General features: G+C 40.8%; 1 protein-coding gene across 1 annotated transcript in view; it reads left to right on the forward strand.

The window, feature by feature from the left end:
• Positions 1-1,067: 1,067 nt before the first annotated feature.
• Positions 1,068-18,365, forward strand: part of LOC120722398 (ribonuclease inhibitor-like) — a 22,096-nt gene continuing 4,798 nt past the window's right edge. The window contains exons 1-3 of the mRNA XM_040013396.1: positions 1,068-2,841; positions 4,967-5,164; positions 18,230-18,351. Coding sequence (XP_039869330.1) covers positions 2,756-2,841; positions 4,967-5,164; positions 18,230-18,351 — 406 coding nt within the window. The 5' untranslated portion in view covers positions 1,068-2,755. The remainder of the gene's footprint in view (positions 2,842-4,966; positions 5,165-18,229; positions 18,352-18,365) is intronic.

Here is an 18,365-nt window from a genome sequence, read left to right on the forward strand (position 1 = left end):
GTTTTCGTTTTAAAAATAATCCCGTCCACACATAAAGGGAGAAATGAAGGAAAAACGCTGCTATGAACATGCCAAAGCAGCAGGTGGCGCTAGATTCCTAACCGTGCAGAAATGTTGGCCAATCAGAAGTCTAGAAGCCTCGGTGGGAAAAAGTAAACAAAGCTGGGGCATAGAAGCAGAACCGAGTCGTATGTGTGGAGGGACAGTAACTGTGTGTATATGTGAGGCATTTAAACCCTGCAGAGAGTAGAATTAACAGTAACAGTATTGTAAGAAAGTCATTTCACCGAAACAATAACGTGGCGCACCGTGTGACGTCAAAAAATGCGCACACCTTTGACGCTGCGTTTTCTCTCCGTTTTCTCGTCCACACGTAAATGCAAAAACGGAGTTTTCAAAATCTTCGTTTTCAGTGACCAAAAACGCCGTTTACGTGTGGACGAAAGGTTGCAAATGCATAGAAAAATCTGCGTTTTCAAAAATACCCGGGTACGTGTGGACGTAGCGCATGCACCAGTTTATTGTATTTCCAGACTTGCTTTCGGCACAATTTACAGTGCACGCTACTCTGTTTTTTGTCAGACTTGAAATAGCCGACAATACCTTCACACTACGGAACTTTCGTTGGCTCTTCCGTTCGACAATCTCTCCGGCATTGCAACCATCATCTGTTTTCTCTCGGTACCTTCGGTCACGCTCGGTTGATTTTTCTAGTCGGTACACTCATTTCCTCCCATTACCCGGGCGGTACGGTGGCTGGCTGCTTCCAAACAAATACACATGTGCGGCTTGGCACTTGTGCTGTACGTAACAAGTCACGTGACATGACGCTGCGGCTGTGATTGGTTCGGCTCTGCGCTACTTAATTTGGATTGGCTGGTTTTTTTTTTTGTTTTTTTTAAGAGGACAAGAGCGGCGAGGTCTATCGCCATAGTTTAATTTTTCTATCGAGAAAAAGTTATATCGCGATACATATCGTTATCGTTCTATCGCCCAGCTCTACTTCACATTAGTAACTTTGTACTCAACAGCTCGGCCATCTTCAGAAACCTGCCCAGGAATTGAACTGCACATGTGCACTGGCTCCAGATGTGGGGTTGTCCTGCATAGTCAGTGGTGTCAGTAGATCATTAAGTAAAATAATATGTAACTAGATTCCTTTGAAAGAGCAACCATGGACGACAATTCTGGGCGGAGTCTGCTCTAAGACACCAAATGAGCAAATGTTTGCTGACCTGTATCAGTGATCACCTTTTTGTTGGCCTGGTCCCCCAGTCCTCCCACTCCCCCTGGTCCTCGGTGGATGCTGTCACTTCCTCTGACACTGGCTCACCATTTATGTTGTGTCAAAAATCAAACGTGAAGATCTAATTGACTCTAAACTCTCTGACTGTTACTAATATAGTCATAAAATATGCAACAACCACTGGAGATGGAGATGAAGCTTCAACTTGCAGAAAATAGTTTATTAAAATCAGTTTGAATAAACCCAAGGCTCAGAGCAAAAGAGACAAAAGCGCCCCCAAGTGGTCAGACTGTAGACGACCAGAATAAACCCTATCAAAGACAAACACGCTGGAAGCATCTTTTCTAACACTCCAGTATTTATTAGCATTTATTATAAATTTATTGTGACTTTGAAGACGTCCAGTGTTTCCTTTGGTATAGCGGAGGTCTGACTACAGTCCAGTAAACACACTGATTAGGATTATAGATTAAACTGCAGTAATACTTTCACAGTGTGCAGTGATGCACAGGTCCGAGTGGTTTTACACTGAAATTCTCAACAACAGGAAACTATAAGAATTTGTTACTCTAATAATAAACATAGAAGAAGAAAAACATTTTTCATTTAGAGTTGATGAATATAAATGAATTTGAACTTTACAAACCAATCAAAGACAAACTGATCCATGTGAGTTTATAACAATATTCAAAGGCTGCTGCTGGACACAGACAGGTAACATCATTTTGACTTGCTGTCACCTGGATCTGGAGTCATAAACACTGAAGCGCTGAACATTAATACAAGTCTGTTTCTGCCAACTAGTGATAAACCTGCAGACTAATGGCACAGAAAGCTAAAAGGAGCCAATCATTTCTGTGTTTAGTTCCCCTGAAATCAGATGTGATATCAGCAGCTCTGAGTTCATTCATCATTATTGTCCAGTGATGACATTTCTGCTCCGTTTGGTGACAGTCAGCAGATTTTTCCTGAGTGTGGACGTGAACAGTCGTACCTGACAGCAGCAGGTAGCAAACAGAGATCATCTTTCCAGCTGGAACTCTTCACTGAGCTGAGCTCATTCAAAATGTTCTGGATTCAAGACAGGAAACAGTCCACATGTGTGTCTTCACTCTGACTCTGGATCAGATCTCAGTGACAGACTGTGGACATTATGGAAGCCTAAATGTGACGCCATCTTCCTCCTTCATCTGCAGATTAAAGCCAAACAAAGATTCTCATTAAAAGTCTGCAGGTCTGAGAGAGACTGAATCGTTGTGTCATGTCAAACACAGTAAGAGGAGCTGAAGCACAGATGTGAAGAGCAGATGTTCATCAGATTATGACCTCACTCTGTTTTGTCTTCATATACATTCAGTCTGTGTTTATAATGCAGATTTCTGCTTTTATAATAACACATTTTATATTTTCTGTAATCTCAGACTGGCTGACTGTGGACTCTCAGTGACTCATTGTGAAGTTGTGGCCTCGGCTCTGAAGTCCATCCCCTCCCATCTGACAGAACTGGACATGAGTGAGAACAAGCTGCTGGATTCAGCAGTGAAGCTTCTGTGTGCTGGACTGGAGAGTCCAAACTGTCGACTGGAGACTCTGAGGTGAGTTCACTGACTGCAGCTGTTGTTGTTTTTCTATATTTCTGATCTTTGATATTTGAAACGTCCTTTAGTTCCTAAATGTTCAGGATGTGTCTGAAGACAAATGTGAAGAAGTTTGAGTGCTTTCAGAAATGTTGTGTCTTTCCAAATGACTGAACAACAGTTTTTCCTCTTGGCTCCAAATAGAAGTGACAGACTTGAGCAGGGTTCATTTAAAGGCTGACAGAAGTGGAGTGGTGATGGGGAGATGTTTGACAGGACAGCTTTTCAGCCTCCACAGGTTCATGTTGTGCTCCATCAGTCAGTGAAGATGAAGTCAGTACTGGTGAGGCTGTAGAGTGTGTGAGGAATGTGAATGAGGCTGTTGGAGATCTGATGATAGCAGATAAAAACAGGCTGCAGAGACTTTGAGCTCGTGTGGAAACAGAGAGAGAGAAAAGAAAGACATGAATGTCAAAGCTAATAAAGGTGAAGTTAGGAGCTGTGACGATGTTCATGTATCAGAAGCTGATCTGGCTGCTACAGAGACGACCCACACAGCTGCTGTGGTGAGGTGTGTGTTAAAGCAGAGGAACACAGAGCAGCCGAACACAGGCCCAAACATGACAGCAAAGCAGGATTCAGGCTCTGTGAGAGGATTTCAAACAGAAGCTGGAGAAGAGAAAGGACTCTGTTGGAATGACTACAGAAAGAAGGCAGCTGAGACCAGTCCAAGTGTTTCCATGGAGCCCAGTCTAACATTCATTTATACACTAACGTACAGAAGTGAACGGGAAAATGAATCCATAGTTTCAAATGTAGAAATAGTTCTCAGTTCATTTACAGAGTTTAATACAGTTCATGAGGAAATGTTCAAAACAGCAGCTGAGAAGAAATCTGCTTCACAAAGTTGGATCCAATTCCAATAGTTTGTGATGCACTTGAACGCAGCGTGAGCAGTTCACTGCCTAACCCCACAGAGACTGTCAGTCTGGACTTTTCTTTATTTCTATTGGCTGTCAGTGAGATTTCAGAGCAATCAGAGACTGTGGGTCTGTGTATGAAGTATAATTCATGTGCAGTTGTTGAAGTTGTAGAATGAGAAATGGCAGTTTGGGGTATTTCCTGCTTTCATTGTCCTGCTTGTGCTGATGAAAATGTTTATTGACGTGTGAATTCATTCTTCAACGCTCGATTCTGCCTGAACAACGTGAAAACTTTGCTTATTTTTGTGTAACACAATTCAAAGCACTGAAGCATCGACTTATTTCATTATCCAACAATGAAAACAGGAAACACAGACAGCTGGCCTTCAAAGTAAAAGCTGCTCCTTTTGAAACATGTTGGTGGTAAAATGTAAGAAGAGCTGAAGCACATAAATGATCTACGTGCCAAAATATTAAACACAGTTGATATATTTGTGTGAGTGTTGTGATTCAGGTGTAGATGTCATAATGTACATATAGCAGAGTTTCCTCTTCTAGATCAGCTGATCAGAGTAAGGCCAATCAGCTCTGAGCATGCTCAGTCTGAGTTATGGAGCCACATACTATGATTCACCATGGCAACGGCATGAGCAGAGGCTCCGTGTGAATCCAGAGGAGCAGAAACATGAATGATGACAGTAGATGTTTGTGTGAAAGTGCTGGAAGCAAATGAGTGTGTGATGTTCTTTCAGTGTTGCACTTTGTAGACGCTCCCTGAGCACTGGTCTCACAGCCAGCTGCACATAGAGACCAGTGTTGTTAGTCCAGGTCAGAAGATGACTTGTTGGAATGAAAATGAGCTTGTAGTTTGTCTGCTTTAATAATGTGACTGGAAAAAGGTGTTGGACTTCAAATATGTCCATTTCTGTCACACTTCACCTTTAAAAGTGAAGCCATGTGGTTCCTGGAAGGAAAAACACGACTTTTTCAAGTCTTTGTCCTGTTTTTATGAGAAATGTACAACTTTAATGTGAAACATTCAGAGTTTTTTCTCTTGTTGTGTTTGTTTGAAGCTGCTTCCTGTTGGCTTCAGCTGTTTGGAGTTTCCATTTTCTAAACTTCTACATTCTGAACCTTCTTCAGCTCTGAACAGATGATGAAACACTGAATGATTTCAAGCACTTTGTCTAATAAACTTACATCTTTCATTCTTTATACAGATTGAGGGACTGTGGTTTGTCAGAGATCAGGTGTGATTATCTGGCAGCAGCACTGAAGTCCAACCCCTCCCATCTGAGACAGCTGGACCTGAGTAATGACTCCTTGTCTTTGAATAAGAACAACAAGCTGCAGGATCCAGGAGTGAAGCATCTGTGTGGTTTCCTGGAGAGTCCAGGATGTAAACTTGAAACTCTGAGGTCAGTCAGCATGTTTTAGTTGTGCTGAGATGAATATGATGTGAAAGTTGTGCTGACACTAAACTGCAGACATCAGGCTGATATTATACTGATCCACACTGAGGATCTTCATGGTAAAGTCTGTTTTCTTCTTCTCTGGTTTAGTCCATTGACTGCAGCAGAACAATGTTCACATTTCAAACAGTGATACTCAACGTATGGCCCGCGGCCCACACGCGGCCTGCCCACCTTTCCTGATTCAGAGAGAGGGGACCCTGATTAACTGTGTAGCTTCTTCCTCACAGTTCTAAGTATCAGACACAACAATGAATAATCCACAGCTGACTGTCTTTAGCAGGTCAAAGGTCACGGCACACAGCAGACAGTCAGAAATATTCTAACTCTGATCATTTATCAGTTGTGACACTGTGAGACTTGATCAGAGGTGTGATCATCACAGCAGAGGCCTTTGTGTCAAAGTCACTGAGGATCAAACAGAAACACATGAAGCAGATTTTCCTCTTCTGGCTTTTTATAGCAGATAACCTTCAAAATATTCTGCAGTCCATCAAAAACTGAAGCAAACCATGAACCAACATGTGAACATGAGCTGATGCTGCTGAAGTGAAGCAAAGTTACAGAGGTTTGATTACAGACACAGCTGAGAGTTTGTAATCTGTCATCATTTTAAAAAGTTTCCATGGAACAGCAGAAATGAGGCTTTACTGTCAGAGGCCGACAGCACTGAACACAACAGCAGACTGGTGGCTAATAAACAGTGAATGATGCAGAAACAGATGTTTGAAGCTGTTCTTGGAGTACACTGAGAGAGAGAGAGCTGTGCAGGCAGGAACAGCCAAAGTCAGAGAGAATTCATGAGCATATTTATCAAACGTGAAGCAGAGTTTGGATCTTCTTTTGCTGCTGCTTCACTCAGTTTTGGTTGGAGACAGATGAAACCTGCAGCTTCAGGATCTGTGAGCTGTCCACTTTCAGCCCCGACGGCGTGTCCGTGTACGTGCCGTCGAGTGAACGATCCACGCTCTGTGTTTCCATCTTTGTGTGTTTAGCTGCTCTCATTTACTGTTTTAGCTGTTTGCTGCTTGTTGAAATAGTTTGTGAGCTTTAACCTGAGATTCTGGCAAAATACATTTATATTAAACATCGATTCAGGATTGAATGAATCAACATCGTTTTATTCAAATTAAAACCATTTAAATGGGAACATGAATTTTTTACAGCCGCCTCTAATGCTGGGTAATGTCAGCTGGTCCATGTGCAGCTGGCTGTGAGGCTCAGGGAGCGTCTACAAAGTGCAACACTGAAAGAACATCATCCATAAATATTGAGTAATAACTGGACTCTCATACAACGAGACTCAAATGCCTTTAAACATCAGCTTATCCTGCTGATCCAAGTCCAACACTGAGTTTGTAAAAACATGTTTGTCAATCATTTTGTTTGGTTTCTGAGGAAAATGATTCAATAAGTTGCTGCTAATACACAACATTTCATCATATTTCCTCATAACCCTCTTTTGTCTGACCATTTGATCCCATTTGAATTTGCAATAAAGGATCCACAGAGTTTGGTGACAATAATGACAGTAGATGTTTGTGTGAAAGTGCTGGAAGCAAATGAGTGTGTGATGTTCTTTCAGTGTTGCACTTTGTAGACGCTCCCTGAGCACTGGTCTCACAGCCAGCTGCACATAGAGACCAGTGTTGTTAGTCCAGGTCAGAAGATGACTTGTTGGAATGAAAATGAGCTTGTAGTTTGTCTGCTTTAATAATGTGACTGGAAAAAGGTGTTGGACTTCAAATATGTCCATTTCTGTCACACTTCACCTTTAAAAGTGAAGCCATGTGGTTCCTGGAAGGAAAAACACGACTTTTTCAAGTCTTTGTCCTGTTTTTATGAGAAATGTACGACTTTAATGTTCTTTTTTTTTTTTTAACTCAATTTTTATTATAATTTACAACATTGCAACTTGTCAATGTTCACAAGTAGGACAGTTACAGGAACTGCAATGCAGAAATGTAGATTAAAATAAGAACTGCAATCAGGAAGCACAAAACAAAACCCAAGCAAAACAAAACCCAAGCAAACAAACAAACAGACAACAACATGCTTTCCCAAGTCGCTCAATCAGATCATCAACCCTAGGTGTAGGGTATGAATCGAACTTTGAGATGGCATTCAAGTACCTGAAATCAATACAAAACCGCAGGCTACTATCCTTCTTTGGGACCAAAACCACTGGGTTGCACCACTCGCTCTTAGATGGTTCAATGATCCCTAGAGACAACATTAAATCCACCTCCTTCCTCAATGATGTTAACAGCCGCTCTGGAATCCTATAACTCATACGTCTCACAGATGCTCCATCCTTTAATATAATGTCATGTTCAATAACATCCGTCCTCCCAGGATTCTCCTGAAACACCCCAGAGCTGCATAACTCTTTCACCTGAAGCTGTTTTTCTTCTGAAAGGTGATTAAGGTCCAAATGCTGGAGCACCCCTGAAGGAAGATACTGCTCCTCTACCTCTTCCTCCTCATGAATCTCCCTTATCAAAAGAACTTCTGCTCTCTTCGGCCTCTCCACCCACTCCTTCAGGAGATTTACATGCAAAACTCTACTGGAGCGAGAGTGACCTGGAGTTGCCAGCCGATAGGTGGTAGCTCCCAGTTTCTGCTGAATCTGAAAAGGTCCTTGCCATTTAGCTAACAGCTTACGGTCATCACTTGGAAGGAGTACAAGTACCTTTTGTCCAGGTTCAAATGACCTCTCCCGAGCTGACCGATCATACCAGACCTTCTGATGTTGCTGGGCAGCTACCATATGAGCTTGGGCTAGCTCAGTCATCTTCTCAAGTCGCTCCCTCATCTGTATAACATATGAGATGACATTAGTAGCCCCTGCCTCACTCCGGTCACCCTCCCACATTTCTTTCAGCAAAGAGAGGGGCCCCCTTACTTCATGACCATATAACAGTTCAAAGGTGAAAAGCCAGTAGAAACTTGGGGTACTTCTCTATACGCAAAGAGCAGGTAAGGCAGCCACTGATCCTAGTCAGTACCAGTGTCATTCACAAACTTGCGCAACATCTGCTTCAGGGTCTGGTTAAAGCGCTCCGTCAGGCCATCTGTTTGAGGATGGTATGGAGTAGTCCTTAGCCCTTTAATGCCAAGAAGCTGGTAGACCTGTTTTAATAAAGTTGACATAAAATTAGTCCCACGGTGGAAGTGTAAATATATTAAATCATATTGGGAAAGGATTGCGGCAACAATGACGAAGGTGCTGGGGTATGAAGTACTGTTTGAGGCACGAGTAATGTATTTTGGAATATTGGACAATGTAAAAAAGTAGGACTGGTATCTGTTTTAAGTTATGTTGTTGGCAAGCAAAAAGGTGATAACAAAGAACTGGTTGAAGAGCGATCCTTTAAAACTGGAAGATTGGATGGACGTAATCGAGGATATATATATAATGGAGAAAATGACTTACACGCTAAGACTGAAACCTGATAAACATCGAAAACAGTGGACAAAATGGACGATTTATAAGTCTTAGTCAGCCTAGGGCGTGACCTCTGGGTTTTTTTTTGTTTTTTTTTTTTTTTTTTTTTTTTTTTTTTTTTTTTTTTTTTTTTTCCCTTTTGCTGCCTTGCGTTTGTCGATGTATTTGTTGATGTGTTATTATTATTTTGTCTGTACGTATATAAAGGAAAAAACTACAAAAAAAGAGTTTAAAGAGCAGATAACCTTCAAAATTTCTGCAGTCCATCAAAAACTGAAGCAAACCAGAACCAACATGTGAACATGAGCTTGCTGCTGAATGAAGCAAAGTTACAGAGGTTTGATTACAGACACAGCTGAGAGTTTGTAACTGTCATCATTTTAAAAAGTTTCCATGGAACAGAGAAATGAGGCTTTACTGTCAGAGGCCGACAGCACTGAACACAACAAGCAGAACTGGTGGCCTAATTCAACTGTGTGAATGATGCAGAAACAGATGTTTGAAGCTGTTCTTGGAGTAACACTGAGAGAGAGAGAGCTGGCAGGCAGGAACAGCCAAAGTTCAGAGAGAATTACTGAGCATATTTATCAAACGTTAAAGCAGAGTTTTGGATCTTTCTTTGGCTGCTGCTTCACTCAGTTTTGGTTGAGACAGATGAAACCTGCAGCTTCAGGATCTGTGAGCTGTCCACTTTCAGCCCCGACGGCGTGTCCGTGTACGTGCCGTGATGTGAACGATCCACGCTCTGTGTTTCCATCTTTGTGTGTTTAGCTGCTCTCATTTACTGTTTTAGCTGTTTGCTGCTTGTTGAAATAGTTTGTGAGCTTTAAGCTGAGATTCTGGCAAAATACATTTATATTAAACATCGATTCAGGATTGAATGAATCAACATCGTTTTATTCAAATTAAAACCATTTAAATGGGAACATGAATGTTTTACAGCCGCCTCTAATGCTGGGTAATGTCAGCTGGTCCATGTGCAGCTGGCTGTGAGGCTCAGGGAGCGTCTACAAAGTGCAACACTGAAAGAACATCATCCATAAATATTGAGTAATAACTGGACTCTCATACAACGAGACTCAAATGCCTTTAAACATCAGCTTATCCTGCTGATCCAAGTCCAACACTGAGTTTGTAAAAACATGTTTGTCAATCATTTTGTTTGGTTTCTGAGGAAAATGATTCAATAAGTTGCTGCTAATACACAACATTTCATCATATTTCCTCATAACCCTCTTTTGTCTGACCATTTGATCCCATTTGAATTTGCAATAAAGGATCCACAGAGTTTGGTGACAATAATGACAGTAGATGTTTGTGTGAAAGTGCTGGAAGCAAATGAGTGTGTGATGTTCTTTCAGTGTTGCACTTTGTAGACGCTCCCTGAGCACTGGTCTCACAGCCAGCTGCACATAGAGACCAATGTTGTTAGTCCAGGTCAGAAGATGACTTGTTGGAATGAAAATGAGCTTGTAGTTTGTCTGCTTTAATAATGTGACTGGAAAAAGGTGTTGGACTTCAAATATGTCCATTTCTGTCACACTTCACCTTTAAAAGTGAAGCCATGTGGTTCCTGGAAGGAAAAACACGACTTTTTCAAGTCTTTGTCCTGTTTTTATGAGAAATGTACGACTTTAATGTTCTTTTTTTTTTTTTTAACTCAATTTTTATTATAATTTACAACATTGCAACTTGTCAATGTTCACAAGTAGGACAGTTACAGGAACTGCAATGCAGAAATGTAGATTAAAATAAGAACTGCAATCAGGAAGCACAAAACAAAACCCAAGCAAAACAAAACCCAAGCAAACAAACAAACAGACAACAACATGCTTTCCCAAGTCGCTCAATCAGATCATCAACCCTAGGTGTAGGGTATGAATCGAACTTTGAGATGGCATTCAAGTACCTGAAATCAATACAAAACCGCAGGCTACTATCCTTCTTTGGGACCAAAACCACTGGGTTGCACCACTCGCTCTTAGATGGTTCAATGATCCCTAGAGACAACATTAAATCCACCTCCTTCCTCAATGATGTTAACAGCCGCTCTGGAATCCTATAACTCATACGTCTCACAGATGCTCCATCCTTTAATATAATGTCATGTTCAATAACATCCGTCCTCCCAGGATTCTCCTGAAACACCCCAGAGCTGCATAACTCTTTCACCTGAAGCTGTTTTTCTTCTGAAAGGTGATTAAGGTCCAAATGCTGGAGCACCCCTGAAGGAAGATACTGCTCCTCTACCTCTTCCTCCTCATGAATCTCCCTTATCAAAAGAACTTCTGCTCTCTTCGGCCTCTCCACCCACTCCTTCAGGAGATTTACATGCAAAACTCTACTGGAGCGAGAGTGACCTGGAGTTGCCAGCCGATAGGTGGTAGCTCCCAGTTTCTGCTGAATCTGAAAAGGTCCTTGCCATTTAGCTAACAGCTTACGGTCATCACTTGGAAGGAGTACAAGTACCTTTTGTCCAGGTTCAAATGACCTCTCCCGAGCTGACCGATCATACCAGACCTTCTGATGTTGCTGGGCAGCTACCATATGAGCTTGGGCTAGCTCAGTCATCTTCTCAAGTCGCTCCCTCATCTGTATAACATATGAGATGACATTAGTAGCCCCTGCCTCACTCCGGTCACCCTCCCACATTTCTTTCAGCAAAGAGAGGGGCCCCCTTACTTCATGACCATATAACAGTTCAAAAGGTGAAAAGCCAGTAGAAACTTGGGGTACTTCTCTATACGCAAAGAGCAGGTAAGGCAGCCACTGATCCTAGTCAGTACCAGTGTCATTCACAAACTTGCGCAACATCTGCTTCAGGGTCTGGTTAAAGCGCTCCGTCAGGCCATCTGTTTGAGGATGGTATGGAGTAGTCCTTAGCCCTTTAATGCCAAGAAGCTGGTAGACCTGTTTTAATAAAGTTGACATAAAATTAGTCCCACGGTGGAAGTGTAAATATATTAAATCATATTGGGAAAGGATTGCGGCAACAATGACGAAGGTGCTGGGGTATGAAGTACTGTTTTGAGGCACGAGTAATGTATTTTGGAATATTGGACAATGTAAAAAAGGAGGACTGGTATCTGTTTAAGATTATGTTGTTGGCAAGCAAAAAGGTGATAACAAAGAACTGGTTGAAGAGCGATCCTTTAAAACTGGAAGATTGGATGGACGTAATCGAGGATATATATATAATGGAGAAAATGACTTACACTCTAAGACTGAAACCTGATAAACATCGAAAACAGTGGACAAAATGGACGATTTATAAGTCTTAGTCAGCCTATAGGGCGTGACCTCTGGGTTTTTTTTTTTTTTTTTTTTTTTTTTTTTTTTTTTTTTTTTTTTTTTTTTTTTCCCTTTTGCTGCCTTGCGTTTGTCGATGTATTGTTGATGTGTTATTATATTTAGTCCACGGTCTGTCAGGATCTCACGAGGGAATCCCACCCTTGAGAAAAATTGCACCAGACAAAAAGCCACAGACTTGGCCTTTACAGATTTAAGAGGAAAAACTTCAGGGTACTTCGTGGCATAATCAGTTATTACCAGCATGTAACGGTTCCCTGCCCTGCTTTTCTCAACAGGTCCGACAACATCCATCCCCAACCGTTCAAATGGGGTGCTAATAACTGGCAAAGGCTGAAGTGGAGCTCTGGAGGGGGTTTTGATGGAAGTCTTTTGGCACTGAGGGCAGCTTTTACAAAATTGGGCCACATCAGCACGCAGGCCCGGCCAGTGGAAATGCTTCCTAATGCGAGCCATGGTTTTATGCTTCCCTAAATGTCCTGCCCACGGCACAGAGTGCCCCAAATTCAGTACCACCTCCCTGACTCCACTAGGAACCATCAGCTGTACCTGTGATCTTTGCCAGCGATAAAGAATGCCATCTTTCAGAAAAAAATCCTCACTGCTGTTAATATCTGGTTCCATCTCATGTCCTTGTTTTTTGGCTTTCTGAAAAAAGGGTGCTAATACTGGATCATTGTGTTGCATCTCAGTGATATTAGCTGGGACTTTAAAGTCCAAAGACATTTCAGGTTCACAGACGGGCGATGCTTTCACAATAGTATGATGAAATTTCTCTCGCCTCCTCTTTCAGCCAAACCAGGAAGGACTAAGTATCTCAGTTGTGTGGTTGCATGCATCCATCACAGTCCTGTTTTTATGAGAAATGTACGACTTTAATGTTCTTTTTTTTTTTTTAACTCAATTTTTATTATAATTTACAACATTGCAACTTGTCAATGTTCACAAGTAGGACAGTTACAGGAACTGCAATGCAGAAATGTAGATTAAAATAAGAACTGCAATCAGGAAGCACAAAACAAAACCCAAGCAAAACAAAACCCAAGCAAACAAACAAACAGACAACAACATAACAAAAACAAAACAAAAACTTTATGTAGTATTAAATAACATGTGACAAACTTAGCCGTAAATGGACAAAACGAAACAGACCTATGCTAAATTATTGAAACAGTAAAGCATGTATGGGTCGCCAACGCTCAGTAAACAATTCTCTCTGAATCCGCAGAGCAGATGTTATTTCCTCCATCTGGTAAATTTCTCTTGCTTTATCAATCCACATATTATATGAAGGTGGGTCAAGATTCAGCCATTTAATAGTGATACACTTTAGTGCTGCTGTAAGCAAGATTCTTAAGAGATACGTTTTATTGTTTCCCTCAAAACCCTTTGGTAAGACTCCTAAAATGGCTAACTGTTGGTCTTTTGTTAATGGTTGTTGGGAAACTGTACTGAGAACTTTAAATATGTCATTCCAAAGTGGGCAGATCTTTGGGCATGACCAGAATATATGTGAGTGGGTTCCTAAAGAAGTACCACAATTTCGCCAGCAGGTGTCAGGATTTGTAGGCTTCATTTTGGCAATTATCTCTGAGGTTCTAAAATATCTCATGACCACCTTCCATTTAAATTCTCTCCACAGCCCAGAATTAGTCACCAGATGGGCTTCACCGAACACCTCTTCCCAGGTGTCCTCTGAGATTTGAGTGCCAGTCTCAGCTTCCCACCTTGCCTTAATATCCAAAGTTGCATTTGTATTGAAACTCATAAATGCGTTATAAAAATGACTGATTAATTTTGGGGAGGAATTACTTTGAGGAAATATTTCTAAAAATATTTCAATGGGTGAAGGCTCCAAAACTTGCCTCCATTCTTTATGTTTTGTCAAAAAGCTTCTTAGCTGCAGAAATCTAAAAAAGTCAGAAGAAGGAAGCCGAAACTGACCTCAACTGTTCAAATGAGCTCAGGTGCCCATTCCTCACAACATGACAAAGTTTATGAAGCCCGCTATTTGACCATGCTCTGAAGCCAGAGTCTTCCACAATAGGAGAAAAACCCTGCAGGGAGGAGAGGCTTGATAGAATTGAAATTTCTTTTGGAAGACCAAATGATTGTTTGATTCTACGCCAAATCTTTAGTGTGACCCTCGTCCGTTCCCCCATATGCACATTTTTAATTGAAATGTTAGAAAAAAGCAGGGATTCCAATGATCTTTCGCACATTGTCTTCTCAATGTTTAGCCACTGAGTTTCAGACAAATCCCGCACCCATACAGTCAGGGGTCTCATCTGAGCTGCCCAGAAATAATATTTCAGGTTTGGAACAGCCAATCCCCCTGCAGTTTTGACAGTTTTAATGTTTGGAACTTGATCCTTGGGCATTTGCTTTGCCATATAAATTTGGAAAAAAGTTTATCTAAATTATCAAATGTAGAGTTGGGAATGTTAATAGGCAGCATTTGAAAAAGGTATAGAAGTCTTGGCAATACATTCATACGTATACTCTCGATCCAACCCAAGAAAGACAGAGGCAGGACTGTCCATCGCTCTAAATCCTTTTTTATTTTTGCAACTATAACTTCATAATTTACTTTAAACAAGTCTGATAATGAGTGAGGAATTTGAATTCCTAAATACTTGATACCTTCGTTTGGCCATTTAAAGCCACATCGCTCCTTGAATGTTAGTGAAATGTTTCCTCCTACATCCATTGCCAATGTTTTGTCAATATTAACTTTGTAACCAGAGAGGGAACCGTAATAATTTCTCTTAAATGAGGTAAAACTGACTGCAGGATTTGAAATGTATAAAAGTACATCGTCTGCGTAGATGGACAATTTATGCTGTTCTCCATTAATTGAAAGGCCCTGAATTTCATGTTCATCTCTAATCAACTGCGCCAGAGGCTCAATACTTATATCGAACAGCAGGGGCGACAGTGGGCATCCTTGTCTACGCCCACGTTCCAGTGGAAATCTGGCTGATATTGTTCCATTTACCCGTACAGCCGCCATTGGGTTGGAATAAAGAATCTGTATCCATTTAAGTTTGGCCCAAATTTGAATCTTTCAAGTGTATGGCCCAAGTACTGCCAGGAAACCCTGTCGAATGCTTTTTGCGCATCAAGAGACAGAATCATTGTTTCTTCTTGTTTGGTCTTGTACAAGGACATTAACTTCAACAATCTACGAACATTGTCCCCATAGTGCCTTCCTGCAATGAACCCCGTTTGATCTGGATTTATAACCTGTGTAGAATTAGAATAGAATAGAATAAAATAATAGAGTATTCTATTATTCTACTCTATTAATAATAGAGTAGAATAGAGTAATAATTTTACTAACTCTTTTGGCTAAAATCGTGGTGAGAATACGTGAATCATTATTAAGTAATGAGATTGGCCTGTATGATTGACAGTTTGTGGGGTCCTTGCCCTCTTTATGGATTACGACAATTGTAGCATCGTTCCAGGACGGCGCCATAGTCCCAGCTCCAGAGCGCAGCGGTAAGCTTTCAGTAATAAGGGTGCGACTTTGTCCTTAAGTTTTTTATAGAATTGGTTAATAAAACCATCAGGGCCAGGACTGTTTTTAGTTTTAAGGTTTGAAATCACCTGTAAAATATCTTGTTCTCGAATTGGTTCATCGAACTCCTTTGCTACAGACTCTGGCAGTGTTTTTAAATTGATCTTTTCTAAGAAATCAGATAGTGTATTGTTATCTTTACATGCATCTGAATTTTTATATAGTGACTCGAAAAAATTGGCAAAGCAACTTGCAATTTGATTTGGTTTAGTAATTAGGGTTTGATCTGACTTCAACTTTTGGACCATATTACAAGTTTGCTGTTTCCTGAGTCTTATTGCCAGCAATCTACTAGCCCTACTACCCTGTTCATAGTAGTTTTGTTTAGGGCTGCTCAATTAATCGAATTTTAATCACGATTACGATCTGAGGTTTCAACGATCATTAAAAATGACTGAGCCGATTATTAGCCCCTCCCTCATGCTTTACTCTCGCGCTGCTCCATGTGACAAATCCAGCGCATCTCTCTGCATTTCGAACACGGGCCACAACAATTAAGAGCAGCGGTCCCCAACCCCCGGGCCTTGGACCAGTACTGGTCCGTGAGTCGTTTGGTACCGGGCCGCGAGAGTTGAGGCTCAGGTGTGAAATGTATGGTTTTCAGGGTTTTTATCGGTTTTCAGCGTTGTTTTGTTATCGTTTTGATTGTTAACTCGGTTTTCCTGGGTCTTTTCACGTGTGTTATGAATAAATCTTCTTTTTTCGGTACTGTTTTATTTTGTTGCATTTATCCGCGACACCTTAAAGGCCGGTCCGTGAAAATATTGTCGGGCATAAACCGGTCCCTGGCGCAAAAAAGGTTGGGGACCGCTGATTAAGAGGTCCCGAGGGAAGCTCGGAAAGCTAAGCAGAAGTTATTTGGAGAGGAGAGTGACTGCCGTTGGTTGAAAAGAGAGGTAAAAAAAAACTTGTGTTGCACACTATTTTATATTATTTTTTTAAAGTCATTATTCATACATTGTTATTGTTAACCCTTTAAAGCCGGTCAGAGCAGCACGCTCCGTTTTGTGTAACTATTTTTAAATCCCTGTAGAACCTGAACCGTGTAAGCTAGCGCAATATTTTTTTTTTGCATATGAAACCAGAGGAGTTGTACTTACATCTTATGCCATCAGCTTGTCCTAGGTCACGGTTTCCTTCCACATATAGCTTTGCAAAAATTGCATAAAAAGCGCTTGCTGGAACAAAAACATAATATTCCAGAAACACGCTTTGCCGATCCGATCAGCTGTTCGTAACACTTCCCACAGTGAAACGGACGTCAGCGCGAACTATCGCATGTCCGCCATTTCCTGCCCGAAACCGGAAGTGACGTCATTTTTGCGGAAAATGTAGTTTTTTTACTTGTAGGCCTTAAAAGCCTATACTGGTCATGTTTCACTTTTCTGAATAGTTTCTGGGATGCTTAGAACTCGAATTGCACTGCTGGAAATAGTTTATTTTGATGCACCTGCTGTTTTCTTTGCAAATTTGCATCATAGGATTGTTTTTTCGTTTTTCCTGCAGTATATAAAAATTGGTGCATCTCCAAAATAAAACTATGAAGACAAATAAATGTCCTGTTGTTGTAAACTATTTTTTGCAACTTCTTTGTATTTAAAGTTTTGAGGGATAAACCTCTTAAATTTCTCCAAGTAGAAATATATGTAAAAAAAAAAAAAAAAGATTTTCAATTTTTTTTGTAGTTTATTGCACTTTTTTGCAATTAATGTAGTTACTATGGACTTAATGCATACATATTATTAAAATATGGGCTATAACAGTTGTTATAGCAACTTGAAATGCTCCCACAAACGGCACTACAACATGTAAAAAAATAATATAAGCTCTGGCAGACTTGGTTCTATAGTAGGTCTTAAAGGGTTAAATAAATATCGTCAAATAATCGAGATTTCAATTTCAGTGAAAATAATCGTGATTATCATCTTTGTCATAATCGAGCAGCCCTACTTTTGTTTAGTGAATCTTAAATTGCCCTCAATTTTCTCGTTTATTAAACTATTAAGCTCACTACGTAACATTTAAGATCGGAAAGCAAATTGGCTGTCCGTGCTTTTTGTTGTGTTGTTGCTCTAGGTGTTTTATTTTGGCCTCCAATTCACACCGCCTAGCCTCTTTTCTTTTCTTCCTGTCACTGCAAATGATATTATGCGACCTCTAATGTATGCCCTTGGCGCAATCCCAGAGAGTTAAAGGCGATATCTCCGGAGTTGTGTTCAACTGCAAGTAAGTATTTAGTTCAGTATGTATGAACTCACAAAAACTGGCTGTCATTTAGGAGTGAGGCATTTAGTCGCCAGACTTTAATGTTCTGATGCTCCTGTACCATCTCTCTGTCATCCTCCTCGCTCCCTCTTTGCACTCACAGTCTTTGTGCATCATTAACGCTCACATGAGGAAAACCAAAGTTTTACTGGGCAGAAGATGATCATCAGTGACGCTGCCTTAAAATACTCTTGTTAGACAATGTACGACTTTAATGTGAACCATTCAGAGTTTTTTCTCTTGTTGTGTTTGTTTGAAGATGCTTCCTGTTGGCTTCAGCTGTTTGGAGTTTCCATTTTCTAAACTTCTACATTCTGAACCTTCTTCAGCTCTGAACAGATGATGAAACACTGAATGATTTCAAGCACTTTGTCTAATAAACTTACATCTTTCATTCTTTATACAGATTGAAGAGCTGTGGTTTGTCAGATATTGGCCTTCATTATCTGGCAGCAGCACTGAAGTCCACCCCTCGTGTCCCACAGAGGTGGACTGAGTGGAACCTACAGCAACCTGAAGGATACAGGAGTGAGCAGCGGTGT

This window comes from Simochromis diagramma, unplaced genomic scaffold (genome assembly GCF_900408965.1).
Source record: "Simochromis diagramma unplaced genomic scaffold, fSimDia1.1 OVJJ01000622.1, whole genome shotgun sequence".
NCBI classification, from domain to species: Eukaryota; Metazoa; Chordata; class Actinopteri; order Cichliformes; family Cichlidae; genus Simochromis; species Simochromis diagramma.